Source organism: Delphinus delphis, chromosome X (assembly GCF_949987515.2).
Source record: "Delphinus delphis chromosome X, mDelDel1.2, whole genome shotgun sequence".
In the NCBI taxonomy this organism is placed as follows: Eukaryota; Metazoa; Chordata; class Mammalia; order Artiodactyla; family Delphinidae; genus Delphinus; species Delphinus delphis.
In genome coordinates, this window is record NC_082704.1 from 110,539,490 (window position 1) to 110,556,347 (window position 16,858).

The following is a 16,858-nucleotide window of genomic DNA, read 5'->3' on the forward strand; positions in this document are numbered from 1 at the left end:
GGCTTTTGCAGGGCGCCACCACCCACGGGGCCTCCATTGGACAGCTCGAGACTAACGCAAGCGTACCCAGCAGACTTGCTTGGAGCAGCTGCTCCGGGCTGGGCAGCAGGCTAGGTACTGGGGTACAGAGGGGTCATGACGCTGGCTCTGCCTCTGCGAACTTGCAGGCTAGGGGGGTCGGAGGAGCGAATCCATGGGATGGAGGGCAGACAGAGGACCGCCGGCGGCAAAGGCTTGGTGCATTGGAGGACCTGCAAGCAGATTGGAAGGACTGAGGTGGAGAGGGGGAGACACATACCTCCACGGGGAGGCAGGAGCCAGCAATGGGTGGGAGGAGGGCAGAGCCAAGCTGTCTTTTGACCCAGATATCTTGTCTACCTTCTGTTCTTTGCATCGACTATTTCCCATTCCAGATCTATGTAATCTTTCTTAACAGTACTTACATTTCAAAAAGTTTTAATGTACAATCTGACTGTAAAAGTAATTCTGCATACTGCAAAACATACAAGATTCTATAGAAAGAAAATATTTCTCCCGAATCTTACTTCCCAAATATAACCACAATGATGTTTTGGAGAATCTCCCTCCACGTATTATCCTATTTGATTATTTGATTACTGGTAACATTTAATTCTGTTCCATTTATGAGCTTAAGTTTTTCTCAGTTTACTACAGAAAAATTTTTTAAATTTACTGCATGTATTAACAACATCACTGATTAATTCACAAGCAGAGAATGGCTCGTCTCATGATGTGATTTTCCCCTTTGGAGAAAGATGTGTTTCCTATTTCCTTCAATTGGCTTATGTTTTCTGGAGAAGAAAGTGGTCACTAACATTCCCCCAACCAACGAACGTTGTAATGACCCAAAACCCAAAGGTCAGCATGGAGTTTACAACAGAAAATTGCAGCCTTTTACAACACGTAGCCAGCACTGTCCATCAGAAAGAGAACTGTAGCTTATTTTGATGAGTCAAAAGCCCCCAATGGATTCAGCTTTTTGAGTCCCTGATGGAAAATTAGTGATCTAATAATACAGTTGTTTTTCCTCAATAAATAGCGCCACCTTCTGGTAATTTTCTTGCATCTGCACGCTGAGTTTATGAACCCCTGAGGAGAGCAAGATAGAAACCTGACTCAGCATCCAGAACTACACTGCCATGGCTGTTGGCTGATGTTTTAGATCATTGTACCCATAATGCAACCAAATATAAGTATGAGCTGTGACATTTCTTGTTGCCCAGAGCTGTGCTCAAAGACAGCAGGCCCAGTTTCCAGTGCCTATCTCTCAGCCTTTTGCCATCAGTGTGCTTGCGGGAAGAGCACTGGCTGGAACCAGGCCTGGGTTTGAGTTCCACCTCTGCTGCTTTTAGCCACGTGGCCCCCCGCGCAAGGGCCTCAGCCTCCATGGCCTCCTTATCCCAGCTCTCGCATAGAATTGGTTTGGAGGATCAAATGAGTGGCATTTTGTAAATCCTCCGTGCGCTCCCCATGTAGTGACGTTGGCCATTTTCTCCTCTGACATTCTGACTTCGGGTTTTCCTCTCTGCCAGGTAGATGAAGAGTATAAGAATCCTCACACGGTGGACAGAGTTCCTCTGGGGAAGCTGCCCCATCTGTGGGGTCAGTCCTTGTACATCCTCAGCTCCCTGTTGGCAGAGGTAAGGGACTTGGGGGCTTCACAGACTGGAAACCATCTGATTGGAAGTTCAGGGGACCCTGGAAGAACACAGGGGCTCTCTGCTCCATGTGGCTATGAATATCTTTGGCATCTTTTTTTTTTTTAAGATTACATTCTTTTTTAATTTTTTTTTAAGATTCTTTTTAACGTGGACCATTTTTAAAGTCTTTATTGAATTTGTTACAATATTGCTTCTGTTTTTTTGTTTTTTGTTTTTATGTTTTGGTTTTTTGGCCGCGAGGCATGTGGGATCTTAGCTCCCCGACCAGGGATGGAACCCACACCCCCTGCACTGGAAGGTGAAGTCCCAACCACTGGACCGCCAGGGAAGTCACCCGTCTTTGGCATCTTCATGGCTTTCAGGTCAACTGGTTGGGGTTGACTCTGAGGCTTGAGACCTAGGCTTGTGTCCGTATTTATAATAAACCGTTTTGGGCTTAGCTGCAAGCCAAGCACTCTCTGTCCCTCCCCCAGCGCCCCTTCCCACCAGCATTCCTGGTCTGTGGCTAGAACCTGGTTGAGTTGATGGTCGGTAGGAGGGCCGGAAACTTCTCAGCCAGGATCAGCACATGTATGAAAGATGCAGGGTTTGGGGGACTACTCCACACGGTCTTAGGTGCAGGAAGCAGGAGGACTCTGATGCTCCAGTGCTCTCTCCAGGAAGGGGCAGCGGGCTGGTTCTTCTGTAGTGGATTTTGTGTCGGCCGCTCCCTCAGCCAGTAGCACCGCCACACAGAAGGTCTGCTGCCTCTGACTCATTCCTCCTTGTTAAGCATTTTCTTGCCTCCAGGTTTAAGTTTTTAAAATACAAATGCTTTTGTGCCAGCTAAAAATGAATCCCCCTCCCCAGTCCTAAGTGTGAGTGATTTTTACCGGATGGCTCATCTTTCCTGGGAGGATCCTGCCCAGCTGAGTGCTTTGGACCCCTGGGGAGGGGTGGGGGCGGTGGGGGGCGGGGGAGCCAGGGGAGCAGTGGGTTGGATGTCACTGGAGTTCCTGGTGGGTGAAAGGAAGACCCAAGTGAAGCTATCACAGTGCAAGTGGCCCTTAGGTGCTGAGATGGAGCAGTTGCTTCATGGATATGACCATCTCCGCAGTTTCATGGACATGTTCTTGCGGGTGGAGACTGTGTCTTATACTTTTGTCTTTATGAGTAGGGAAGCACATATGTCTCCTTTGGAAAGCCAGCCCTGCCTCTGACTAGCTCTTTAGCCTCGGGCAGGTCTCTTAATCTCCCTGGGCCTCGGTTTCCTTATCTTTATTATTATTTTTTTTTAATGTTGTACAGCTTTATTTAAATATAGGGTTTTTTTTTCACGTTTCCTCATCTTTAAAGTAAAGAGTTTGGGCTTTATCATCTCTGCAATATGGTGCAGCTCTGATTTCTGTATCAGTGACATGGGAAACAAACTTGCTTTTGTTTCCTCCTCCCAATGTAAAGGCCCTCATCTAGGTCCAGCATTAGGTCCAACTTCTCCTCAGAACTCCCAGAACACCTTGATCCCTTCTCTTAAGGTTCCCATCATTTATAGAAAATACGAGGAGATCCACATTCAAAAAGCACTCTGCCAGCAGGCAGGGGAGTTTTGTGTTTCAGGACAGTCAACTCTGGGCCAAGTCCTTACCCTAAGGACATTGCCTCGGTTTCCCCACCTGTAAGATGTGCGAATGGTAGTGCCTCCCTGTTAGGAGGCCTGTGTGACAGTGCATGTACAGGGCTCAGCACGGTACCTGGCGCGGGGTAAGGGCTCAGGAAGCATGAGTTACCCTCGTTCTTTTTACTCACACAAGTTTGGCGTCTCTGACTAGCCCTGGAGAGCTGGGTGCCAAAAACGCAATACATTGATCAGTGCCATCTAAATGGTATACTGTAGTTCAGAGAAAATAAGCATTTGCCTTGAACAATGATAAAGGAATAAAACACTGAAGATTTTGAGCCCCCAAATATTTTATTTTCAAACTTAGGTTTAAGGTGAAATTTCAGTTAATCAGTATTTCATAGTGTTAATGCTCCTCTTTTCCTAGGGATTCCTTGCCACTGGTGAAATTGATCCCTTAAATAGAAGATTTTCCACTTCCGTCAAACCTGATGTCGTAGTACAAGGTTTGTGAGCATGTTTACTATTCATATTTAACTTTGTAAAACCAGTGTTATTTTTAAAGCGAAGTGTTCTATGTAATTTTTAAAAATCTGCATGTGTATATATTTTAGCATGTATTCTGTGAAATGTGTTCTGTAACTCAGCTGCTTCCAATCACAGTTACTTTCTACAAAGCAGTTGTTTCTTGAATCTAAACCTTGATTGCAACCGGGGCACAAGTGATTCATTGAGCATCATTTTTCATAACTGCTCTTCTTTAAAAAGTAGAACGTGACCTTGTTGAAAACTCAAAACCCAAATGAGGGTTCACTCGTTCCTCCCTTGGAGGTCTGACTTCTTTCCAGAGCTGCAGGCCCATGTTTTCACCTCCCTCCACCCATCTCCCCTCCTCTCCAGCCGGCACCTCTTCCGCAGAAGTGCAAGGCCAGCCTGGGCTACTGCTGCGGCACTGGCTCTGACTAGCCATGTGACTTCACCTCTGTGTGCCTCGGGCTCTCCTGACCGGTGCTCTCTCACAGGGTGGTCTTGAGAGGAATTGAGATCCACAGGGAAAGCCCTCAGTGCAGGGCCAGGCCTAGAATGCTCCCTGCTGGCTGATTCCTCTCCCTACTTCCCCTCCTAGGAAGGACTCCCCAGGAGCTCACAAACCTCATAGAGTGACTTATATACCAGCTAAGTATCATAGCGTGTCGTGACTACGCCTTGTGTCCTCTAGAGGACACTGTACATTTCTTAAGGACAAGGGCCTTATCATTTTTGTAGCTTCTATGTTGATTGATACACACGCATTCAATACATTAAAAACAATTATTGAGCAAATGAAGGGCAACCCTCTCTGTGGCCACGGATGCATTTGGCTATGCCTGTCCGTGATACAGCAGAGGTCGTGCAGGTCATCACCCAGTCGATACTGTGCCCCAGGCCCACCGAGAGACGCACCCAACCATCACAACATTCCGATCAGGTAGAAAGTGTGACGATCATGATTATCATCCCCCTCTTACACATGAGGCTAAGGGGTTAACTTACTCAGGGACCCACGGCTGACAGCTGGAGGTGCAAACCCAGCTCTGACCTCCAGGTGGCGTGATCCAGCCTGACCCCACAGTCTCTGCCCGTCACCAGAGCACATGCTGCTAAGTGATCCCTTAAGTCCACAAGGCCGCTCTTCCAGTTGCGGGCTGGGGTGCATCGATGGATCCTGAGCACCACTTTTTTTTTTTTTTTAAATGCAATAGAAGAAAACAGAGTAGAAAATATCAGAGGCTGTGGTCTGGAGGAAGGAGAAGTGCAGTTTCAGAAACTTCTCTGCGTGCATCTCTCTCAGATCACCAGGCTCACAGGTCTTGGTCAAGCCACTCGTCTGAAAGAGTCACTTCTACAGAGTGACCGCCTTGTGGCTCTGATACGTGGAGATCTCTGCACGGTGTTGTAATCTTCCAAGGAGACGGGTGTTAAGGGAAGCTGCTCGCCCAGTCCTGCATGGCTGATGTTCCCATGCTGGGGCCTGGGGGGTTAGCTTCCAGTCCCTGCTCAGCTACAGCTGGCCAGTCGAGCAGCAAGGCTTCCCCTCAGGGCCTTGCTGTGAAGCTCAGATGAGATCATGAATATTAAAATACTTTGAAACAGCATCATGTGCTATGTAAATATAAGGAGGTGACATTCAGGTCTCAGTGGCATTTATATGTATCATACGTTCAGCTGCCACCAGCCTGAGGGTACAGTGGTTGGGCTCAGGGAGCTACCTTAACAGTAACCGAGTCTTTCCTCTGGCCTGAGCACCGCCCCGAGCCCCTGCAGCTCCTGGCAGGCTCAGCTGCAGGTGGACACAGCACCAGCCGCTCTCTCTGTGGCCAGAACTCCCTTTCTCCAGTTCCCTCCCCAGGACTCCTTCCTTTTGCCAAAGCACTGTCCCTTCTCTTTTTTTTTTTTTTTTTTTGCGGTACGCGGGCCTCTCACTGTTGTGGCTTCTCCCGTTGCGGAGCACAGGCTCCAGACGCGCAGGCTCAGCGGCCATGGCTCACGGGCCCAGCCGCTCCGCGGCATGTGGGATCTTCCCGGACCGGGGCACGAACCCGCGTCCCCTGCATTGGCAGGCGGACTCTCAACCACTGCGCCACCAGGGAAGCCCTGTCCCTTCTCTTAAAAGCCAGCAGTACTGGTACAGCAGGTATGGGGGGGTCTGAGCCCACCTCCGGCCCCCACATCCCAGGCATCCCAGAGCCTTGCCTGCTAGAGAGCCAGATGCCCAGCCTCATTCACTGGAGATGGGGCTCAGGCCGGCCCACTGGGTGCGTGGCCCAGCTCTGGGGTGGCTCTTCCCTACTAGCGGGGGGCCCTGTGCTGTGTTTCCCAGTGGGCCAGGCTGCCCCACTACCACCAGCCCACTGGTAGGCCCACTTTTCCTTCTCTCCAGAGCATAAAATCTCCTCCTCCCTCCCCCTTGGTCAGAGCATCCCCTGCTGCACACACCACTATATTGCTCTTCTGTCTTTGAGAGCAGAGGCACGGACTTCTTCCGGTATCCCCTTTGCAAAGCTGTTTCCACTCCTGACCCCATGTGAAAAGAACACAAGACAGGTTTCGAATAAATGCAGACTCACAGGGAAGCAAGACGTCATTTGAGATGGGTAATTCAGCTTGGGACCTGTTGAAGACCACTTCTAGAAGTCCCAGACTGTCTTGCACATTGAGGGCACTTGATAAATATGCACTGTGGGTGTTGAGGGGAGGCAAGGCCAGAGCGAACCAGGAAGAGCGACAGGACAAGCGCTCTCCCTTTCAAAAGCACCCAGCACGTGGAGAGCATGCTGTCACAGGCCAGAGAGGAGAGGAGACAGCAGCACACATCCGTGTGAGGGGATGAGGGCCGCCGTCTCATGCAGGTGCTATGTTCTTGTTCACAGTGACTGTTCTGGCAGAAAACAAGCACATTAAGGAGTTGCTGAGGAAACATGGGGTGAGCTTGCAGAGTATTGCCGACATTCATCCAATCCGAGTCCAGCCAGGCCGGATTCTTAGTCACATATATGCCAAGCTTGGTAGGTTTGGGGAAATAGCAGGGCATTTTTGGCGAGGGGGCATCTCGGTTCTAGGTTTGGGGTCTGGGGGAGACTGTGATATGTGTAAATTCAAAGGAATTGGGCAAAGCACTAAAGTAGGTGGTTTGACAGCTTCCACGTGAAGAGGAATGGCCACCAAGCACGTTCCTCTCATGCCTGTTCAGGAGATGTCACCACACGTAGCAGTGTGATTCATCAACTCTGTTGTAAAAGAAGGAGCCACCTTTGAAATTTCACAATTGGAACAGTCATTTGTGTCTTGGTGATGTTTCTAAATTTTATCTGTGGTCTAAGAAAATGCCCATTTACCCATTAAAATGGGAGATGGGTTCTCTTTACTTTTTCTAAAATCTGACTTTGTTTAGGATCATGGTTCAATACTAAATAAATAAAAAGTGAACATTAATAAAGTCCTTTTAATAATTTTATCCCATATAGATGTGGCACCGGGTGCTGTTCTTCTATATGCATGAAAAGAAGGGGGTGGGATTTGTTTTTAATTCATCCTTGTCCCAAAGAAGGATAACAGTATTAGAAAAACCAAACCTCAAAGTGAGTTGTTTAACATATAAATAAGCCCAGTCTTAGCCAGAATCACTTGGATTAGATGTCACTGTATTTGCTCTAGCTCGAATTGCTCTTTTATTTTCTAAATAGGACGGAATAAGAATATGAAATTGAGTGGGCGACCATATCGGCACATCGGAGTCCTTGGAACATCTAAACTATATGTGATTAGGAACCAAATCTTTACTTTCACACCCCAGGTGAGAAGAGCAGGCCAGTAACAAACCAACAAGCATGTTTATTAAGCTGTCTTTTCTGTCTGGGGAGGTACTTTGAATGTGCGTGCATGTATTCAAACAGAGACGTAAGATGACGCCCAGTACCTAATACAGTTCTTTACTCGTGGTAGGTGCTCAACAAATGCGGCTTGAATCGAATTGAGCGTGCCCTCACTTCCAGTATGAAAGTCATACCACTTCACAAATTCGCTAGTGACATGCCACTTGACTCGCAGCCCTTGTGCCCTAATTGCAATAGTCCTTAACCCTTGCTTGGGCTGTTAGCAGGTCCTCTGTCAGCAGAATCCCACATGGGAAGTCTGATTTCTTAGGTCCCAACCCTCTTGACAGGATCCTGAATATACAGATTATGGAACCTTTCTTCAGAGTTTTTGTTTCCAAAGGAAGCTAGTCCTGTGGAATGCAAACGAAGCGTTTTTCATCCATTTGGGCAGCTAGAAAGGCCAACTGAGGGATCACTTTGTCAACATGGGGCATAGCCGCCCAGCTGTCTGGGGACGTAGTTGGACTGTAGGGTCATGGGTCAGTAGCCTCAAGTTGCTCTTTTTCACCCAGCCTGTGCTGCTTGCTTAAATCTTGTGAGTTATTTCCCTTCGTAACAAATTTTAGACCAGAACTGAGCGTGCACTGGTCCAGAGGCCAGGACGACAGTGATTTTCATCAACATCAGGCAACAGTGCCTTTAGTTCACATTAACCAGGCCATGAATCAGGTAAACACAGTCTCCACGTCTCACCTGCTCTCAGTGGCCCCACTAGGAAAACATCACCGAGCCCAGCAGCCCTGGACAGTGTAGGAATTAAGGAGTTATTGATTTACCTTCAGGGACAGCGGTATTGGGGCAGGTCCTTAAATCCCCATCCAAGGAGCTGTAAATAGATCTCGTTGTGCAAGTTTCCCTTCTGCGCTAGCACTAACGTAGCTCTGGCTCCTGGGCAGGCGACAGGTCGATTTGTCTGATCGCGAGGAGAGCCCCATTATGGGGGCGGATTACAGCCAGGGTTGAGCCTCTTCTCTGGAAACAAAATGCAAGGATTAGTGCTGCCGTGAATGACAGCTGGGGTTATGTCGAGGGAGATGAAGGACAGCCTTGAACCTGGCCTCTTCTGACTTGCAGTTCACTGACCAGCATCACTTCTACCTGGCCCTGGACAATGAGATGATTGTGGAGATGCTGAGGATCGAGCTAGCCTACCTGTGCACCTGCTGGCGGATGACGGGCAGACCCACGCTCACCTTCCCCATCACCCATACCATGCTCAGTAACTCCATGAACTTGATCTGCTTGACTCATGTCCCACTGGTGGTTTGGACCCTTTTCAAAATGTTTAAAATGCGTCCCATGGACAGAGCTAAGTACTGAACGGGGGGTTCTTAGCAGTTAGATTTCTTAGGTCGGGAATCTTCTGCGCCATACATATTTTAATTAGATTTTGTTGATGAAAACGTTTCCGTGCATAACGAAACAAAGTATTCCCAGATTAAGTAAACTAATTGATCTTTTTTTTTTTTTAAGCAAAGGATGGCTCAGATATTCATTCTGCTGTTCTTTCTACAATTCGAAAACTAGAGGATGGATATTTTGGAGGAGCTAGGTAATTTGTGATTTTTTTAAAAAGCAAAAGTAGCGTTGACCTTTCTTAAAGTCTTTTGCTGCCCTTCTCCCATTTTTCGTATCTTGCCGAACATAGAAGCGTGGAGCTTTAGAGTAAAAAGGGAGTTAAAACATCTAATCCAGTCACCCATGTGAAACTGGAATCATCTCTAAGCATCAGTTGGTGGGTGTTTGTGAAGCTTTTATGGACGCCAGGAGGCCTGGGGCATAGAGAGATGAACATATCAAGTCTCTCCGAAGTGGCACTCTCGGAATGCATGTATGGGATGCTGTGTCTGTTTCTACTCAAAGGCTAGAAAACACCCAGGGCCTAGGATCTGGCCGGTGCTCAATAATCAAATCACTCCTGGAATTGACTTGAGTGTGCCAACGCCGTAAGAATAATTCACAGAACTTTACAAATTCCTTCGTGGCCCTCAGAGCAGAGCACCTGAATGGGCCTCCCTAGACCACTGTCCCCTCATCCTCCGTGGAACGACGCCCATTCCGATTTGCAGGCCCACAGTCCAACCAGTGCTCCCAGCTATTACAGTGAAGCACCTTGAGGGATAGGGGGCTCACCTCCCATGGAAACCCCTTTTTTTTTGTACCCCATGACTGTCACAGGGCAGAAGATTTCTCAGTAGCATCTATGCCCTGATCTCTGTGAATCTCCTGGAATATGCCAGAAGGGCCCCAGGATAACCTCACCACGCAGCTGGTCCGAGTAATGTGTGGCCTTTGCCGAGCTTGGGGAGGCTGCCGTTTGGGTCCTGATGGAGTGCCAGTTGCTAAAAGTGTTTGGGAGTTGAAGTCAGCCCTTCTTGTCACATCCTCCCACACCAGGGACCCTGCTGCCACAGTAATTTTTTTAAATTATAAAATACACATAAAAATTGCCATCTTAACCATTTTCAAGTGTACAGTTCGGTTGCGTTAAGTATATTCACGTAGTTTGCAACCAATCTCTAGAACTCTTTTCATCTTGTAAAACTGAAACTCCCCCCACCCCCGCCCCTGGCAACTACAGTCTGCTTTCTGTCTCCAGGTGTCTCGTCTCAGTGGACTTATCCAGTATTTGTTTTTTTGTGTGACTGGCTTATTTCACTTAGGCTGATGTCCTCAGGGTTGAGTCACTGGATTTGTAAGCACTGGGTTTGGCACCTCTGCTCACCAAGCTCGCTGCGGGTTTTGCTGTAGACTCGAAGTGGCCCTCGCTCCAAGCTTCTCCTGGCCTCTCTCATGAGTGTCAGCGAGGCCATCCCCAGCATTCTGCTCTCTAGCTCCCAGGGCTGGCGCCATAACTGCAGTTGGCATCTGCTTTCGTACATTTCATATCCAGCTTGGATAAGTTACCACCTGGCATATGGCGTCATAACCGAGAGACAATACTATACGCCCATAATGAACTGTTTTCCAGAATGAATTCTTTAACTGAAATCTAATCATTGTCAAAAGGATACCGTGTGCAGTTAGTTGAGCACTTGCAGTGTGTTCTTTGTGGCTTTGCACCTGTTGTCTCATGTTGTCTTCACTTTGTCGTGCAGGCTGTATTCCTATTTTATGGGCAAGGATCTGTAGGCTCAGAGAGCCAGGGGCACAAGATGAGTAGGTGCAGAAGCTCTGTGTGAATCCAGAAACGGGGCTGTAGCCACCATACTGAGCTGGATGAGGGCCTACAGGAATCAGGAGGGCCTCTGGTTACAGAGTATGGCAAACAATCCAGAGAACCCTGGAAAGAAACAGGAATGCCTAGGCTCCATCAGCTGCCCTTCCTACTTAGTTCTTCATAATTAACGCTGAATGTCATTTTGTCTCTTTTTTAGGTCTGAGGGTATTTAAAAAACTGAACTCGCTCTACATGCCAGGCTCCACCCTCTGCACCCACCTGGGGTCGCTTGCCATCAGAGGGTTTAGCCTTTCCACCTTTGACCTGATTCCTTTCAACTTCATCAGAGAGGAACTGGTCCCTGGCTCCACCTCATCTCCTACTGTTTCCAACCGCAGGGCAAAACAATCCTTAGAACTGACCCCAGGGCTCTAGGGGGAAAGTTTTACTTGATTTAAGGGAAGGCTTTTCTCTCCCTCAGGCAATGTCTCTTGACAGTGTACTTGCCCGCGGAAGCTCAGGCACCTGTGAGTTCATCTGAGCTGCGTGCTTCTGTTTACTCTCCTCAAACTAAGCCATTTAAACACGTCATAATCTGATGCTGGTAGCTCTGAGGCATCCTACACTTTTCTGCCTCCAGATCTAACACTTTAAGAAGCACATAGTGCCCGCTTTCTTTCTGTACAGTGGACATCCCACTTGCCCCCCGAACCTGGGGGTGAATCAGGTTCAGGGAGCAAGAACTCGGAGGCTGCTGCCTTTGTAGCAGAATCCCATACTGGCAAACCCAGCTCCCAGTTTTCGGTGGAACTTTTCCCAGCCTGATAATAGGGCCCCTCTGGGCCACTGTCTCTATCCGGGGATGGCCCGGCCATCACATTCTTTCTAGAGAGAACTTTGGCTCTGAGACGTGCCTCTCCCAACATTTCCCCTCACCCTCCCCCGGGCCTTGTGTGGCTGAGTGATAGGGACTCATAAAAGGTAGCACGAGGGCACCCAAAGAATCGTTGCTTGTGGTTTTGTCCTGGTCCAGTTGTTTTAGGGCGAAAAATACCCGAGGGTTGGTTCTGTTTAAAAGTGGTTCGCTCAATATGTTTTGTAAAACTTTGGTTGGTTCAATAAAATAGATTTCTATTTGTGTTGGGTTTGGGGATAGGAAATCAGCATGATGCATTTTGGCTTTTAATATGCTGTGTGCTTCCACTTCATACTTGCTATTGAATTTTCATTTTCATTTCTTGGCTGACTGCTTGTATGGGGCAGTCTGCAGAGTGACGTGCTTACTGATTCTGGCAGAAGTGCCACCTGGTTATTGAAAAGTGTCTCGATGATTCATAGTGGAAGTTTGTCCACATCCACCTATATCTCTAACATAGTGTTTCCTTGGCAGAGTAAAATTAGGGAGCCTTTCGGAATTTCTCACCACCTCTTTCTACACGTATCTGACCTTCCTGGATCCAGACTGTGATGAGAAGTTGTTTGACGATACCAGTGAAGGGAGCTTCAGTCCTGATAGTGATTCAGATTTGGGAGGATATTTCGAAGACAACTATAATCAAGGTACGGCTTGGAATGCCTTTGCAGGTGTCCCTGAATTTATTTAAACCTTGGCATTGTGATAAAATTGCCCTAAAACTCAAGCACAGAAAATGATTTGTAATTAACATGACAAAAGAGTCTTTGGAAACTTTCACGTATTAAAATGCCACTTTAATAAACCTAAACTGTGAAAGTGGGGCTTTTTTAAACCTAGAGGGACAAAGAGTTTCAGGAATGTGGACTTTTCACGAAATATAAAGAAAGAAACACACTGCTTGAATTTTCAAAGAAATGGTAGAATGATCTTGGTTTGACTGGATATAAGTGATGAAGTCCTTTGTGTATAACATTTCTCAAACTGAGGAAGGTTTTGGGTTGGAGTGACCTGTTTTTCACTTTTAGATAGTACTTGGGATTGCGGCTGGGGATTCCATAATGCTTAGCTCACTCATGACAAATTAAAACCAAAAGATCAGATGTTGGCTGCTGGCCCTCTCATTGTCTACATATTCAGCTCATCTTGGGATGATGTGATGTAAACACTATTTGGACCTGTATTTTCTTTTTCTAGGATGAAGTTTTTCCAAACAATAACTTTATGAATACATGCATTATCTATGTAAATCTCTTTACTTTCCAGGGGTAGAGTGGAGGTCAAATATCTATATCAAAATGTTGTCTTTCACTAAATCTACTCAGCACTTCATGCTACACGTAATCACTATTATGCATTTAGGTTATTTCTGCAGCTTGTTTTCACTGGCTCTTTTTCTTACCTGTGTAATTATAGAAAGCCAGGATGAACTTGACCAGTATATCAGCCACCTCCTGCAAAGCACATCCTCGAAGTGCTATCTGCCACCTCTTTGTAAGAAGACAGAGGACAGCCATGTTTTCAGTGCCATCTACTCCACTCGGGATATACTTTCCGTGATGGCAAAAGCAAAGGGTTTGGAAATTCCATGTACATTATTAACTCTTTTCTGCCTGTTAAAATAACTTCTTTTATCAAAGTAATGCATGAGCATAATGTAAAAGTCAAAGAATCCTAAACGACAACAAAATGCAGCTGTTTCCTGCCTCACCTCTCCCCTCCTCACTGCCCCCAGTCCTTCTACTTAGAGGCAACCACTTTCAACTCTTAGTTGTTTCTCCTGGTATTTACATATTTCTAAATAATGTGTCTGTAGTGCTGTCTTTGATGCATCGATTTTATTCAGTATCTGTTGACTTTTTCTTGTGCAGGTGAGGAATTCAGCTGTGTTAAATCACCACTCCTCTGCTTCACTTCCCCTAACCTATCCATGCAGTTGTATTAAGGTTTAGTTAAATCAGTATTCACTATTTCTGTCATTGTATGTATGCAAATATTATTCCCAACTCAGTAATAATAATATACTACATTATCATTTTTCCTCTTCGTTTTCTCTAAAGTTAACAGTTGCCCTATCTTTTAGTTTGCTTCGCTTCCTTTCTACACCTTCCAATGGCCTCGCAATACAAATTTCCACAAGGTGAATCATGTATGAATCTCACGGTTCCACTGCTTTTCTTAGAGTCCAAAAGTTTCCTCCCATCTGGCTGATTGCACTCTAAGCCTCTTGCATACCTGGCATCCTGGGTCTTTTCTTTACGATAATCCTTGGAATCTCCTTTGCTTGTCTCTGCAGTTGGGTTCCCTGTTTCTTGATTCTGGCATGTTCCCCTTTCTCAATTTATTCCTTTGGTGGAATACATTCTAGAACAGTTTCAGTAGGTTTTAAGAAATGGTGCAATGGAAGAGGGCACAGTAATGACAGCCCTTAACTTGCTTGTTTCTGGAGTTCACTGCCCCTTTTGGCCTGGCCACCCTCCACGTCCAGGATGTAGATCTTATCCTGGGATGTTCCTTCATCATCATCTGGGAGACTTCCTTGTCTCCTTTGTTAGCTCTCCTGTTTTCTGTATCTCAACTTTTCCTCTTTCTTAGCTTACTATCTTATTTTGGTGGAGGACATCCAGTAGTTTCCTAGGAAACAGTTCATGGTGGGTAAAATTGTTGAGACCTTTCAAGTCTGAAAATATCTACAAATTCTCCATTTGAGAGTTAGGCTGGGTATAGCATTCTAGATTGAAAATAAATTTTCCTTAAGAATTTTGAAAGCATCTCTTCATTGTCTTCTAGCTATCAGTGTTGCTTCTGAGAAATCGGAACCCATCCTGATTTCTTTTTTTTTTTTTTGCGGTACACGGGCCTCTCACTGTTGTGGCCTCTCCCATTGCGGAGCACAGGCTCCGGACGCGCAGGCTCAGCGGCCATGGCTCACGGGCCCAGCCGCTCCGCGGCATGTGGGATCTTCCCGGACCGGGGCACGAACCCGTGTCCCCTGCGTCGGCAGGCGGACTCTCAACCACTGTGCCACCAGGGAAGCCCCATTCTGATTTTTGATCCTTGAAATATAAACTGTTATTCTCTTTCCAAGTTTGTAGGATTTTCTCTCAGGTTCTGAAATTTCAATGATGTGCTTTGTTCTGGGTGTATTTTCATCCACTGTGTTGGCTACTCAGTGGGCCTTCTCTATCTTGAAATTTATGGTTTTTAGTCCTGTAAAGTTTTTCTGAAAAATTCCTTGACTCATTTCCTTCCCTACATTTTCTCTGTCCTCTCTTTCTGGTACTTTATGATTCCAATGTTGACCTCCTGAAGAAGTCTTTATCGTTTCTCTCCTGTCTTCCATTTCTCTGTCTTTTGATCTGTTCTGAGGGCAATTGCTTCAACTTTTTGTTCCACCTGCTCAGTTGAGTTTTTCCACTTTTGCTGTCATGTTTTAAATCTTTGTTCTCTGAATTGTATCTGTTCTTGTTTCATGAATGCAATATAATTCTTATTACTCTAAGAATTAATGGCAGGGCTTTTTGTTTTTGTTTTTACATTTTCTTCTCCCTAAATGGTTTCCATTTCCCCCAAGTCAATTGTTCCTGTTTGTATTGGTTTCTATCTTCCAGAGTAGAGTCTTTCCTCCAGTGCTGGGTGTTCCTTGGTTAACTGCTCATGCATATAAGAATCTCCAAGCCTGTACCTGTAAATGGGGCCTGTTGGGTTTATGGGTGAAGGCAGGGCAGATTTCCCAGAGATGTTCTGCGATCTCCTTTGCAATCTCCTTTCTAACCTGTAAGGGTCTGATTGCCTCGAGCTATACAGTCATTTATTCCCCCAAGGAATGTACCCACACCTTCAGACATGTGGGTCAGCATCCCCTCCAGAGACACACATACCACCCCTTTTTTACCCTCTTCAGAGAGACCTTCTAGCCTTCTATCAGGGTGAGCAAGGCAGTTGCCAAGCTGTGTGGAGTTGCACAAGGCATCTAGGGAGCTCACTGCCTCTCACACACCTTCTTCTCCATCTTCCTTCTTATGGTTACCCTCTCTGGACCCCCAAGTTCTAGAGGTCCATGGAGCAGCAAGCTCCTTAGACTTCTGAGGATTCTCTGTTAGAAATCTGACTGGTTCTTGGTTTTCCCCACTGCAGTCTTGGGTTTGGTTGCCTTGTGTCCACTAAATGTTTTCATCCTTCAGCTTTCCCACTTCCAAAATGTTACTATTGTCTTCTCTCCTGCTTCCCTATTCTTTAGGATTTGCCTTTTTAAAAATTATTACTTTTTGTAGTGTTAGTGGGGGTTTAAGAGAAACTAAAACTTATGTTTAATCCACTAGTGTTACCTGAAGGTCTATAAATGCCTTCTATTTATTTATTTTAAAATTTATTTATTTTTAATTTTTGGCTGTGTTGGGTCTTTGTTGCTGTGTACGTGCTTTCTCTTGTTGCGGCAAGCAGGGGCTACTCTTCATTGCGGTGCGTGGGCTTCTCATTGTGGTGGCTTCTCTTGTTGCAGAGCATGGGCTCTAGGCACGTGGGCTTCAGTAGTTGCAGCACGCAGGCTCAGTAGTTGTGGCTCGTGGGCCGTAGGGCGCAGGCTCAGTAGTTGTGGCGCACGGGCTTAGCTGCTCCGCGGCATGTGGGATCTTCCCGGACCAGGGCTTGAACCCATGTCCCCTGCATTGGCAGGTGGATTCTTAACCACTGTGCCACCAGGGAAGCCCTATAAATGCCTTTTAAATATACCTCATCTTTACCTGGAAAGCTTCCTATTTTCCCAAGGTGATATGACATACCCTGGCAGACAGAGATGGCTTAATGAATAAATACTGATAACATCTAAAGGTGGTTAAAAGGGGAATTCCCTGATGGTCCAGTGGTTAGGACTCGGTGCTTTCACTGCTGGGGCCCAGGTTCAGTCCCTGGTCAGGGAACTAATAAGATCCTGCAAGCTGCACAGCGCAGCCCCAAAAATTAATTAATTAATTAGGTGGTTAAAAAAACAGAAACGCTAACACCCAGCAGTGGCAAAGTGAAACACACAGTGGACAGGAAGCTGGTACACCTCGATTATGAGAAGGCCAGTGACCTTGGGCAAATGACAAG

General features: G+C 46.5%; 1 protein-coding gene across 9 annotated transcripts in view; it reads left to right on the forward strand.

The window, feature by feature from the left end:
* PHKA2 (phosphorylase kinase regulatory subunit alpha 2) overlaps positions 1-16,858 on the forward strand; it is an 82,377-nt gene that overhangs the window by 50,727 nt on the left and 14,792 nt on the right. For 8 of the 9 annotated variants that reach the window (XR_009517994.1, XM_060002264.1, XM_060002267.1 and 5 more), the window contains exons 12-19: positions 1,554-1,661; positions 3,707-3,785; positions 6,690-6,824; positions 7,503-7,612; positions 8,769-8,913; positions 9,168-9,246; positions 12,245-12,414; positions 13,184-13,357. Coding sequence is in view for 8 of the 9 variants with exons in the window: in XM_060002264.1 (XP_059858247.1) it covers positions 1,554-1,661; positions 3,707-3,785; positions 6,690-6,824; positions 7,503-7,612; positions 8,769-8,913; positions 9,168-9,246; positions 12,245-12,414; positions 13,184-13,357 (1,000 nt within the window). In the remaining variant the exon portion in view is untranslated. The remainder of the gene's footprint in view (positions 1-1,553; positions 1,662-3,706; positions 3,786-6,689; positions 6,825-7,502; positions 7,613-8,768; positions 8,914-9,167; positions 9,247-12,244; positions 12,415-13,183; positions 13,358-16,858) is intronic. The other variant, XM_060002266.1, reaches the window with a different exon arrangement.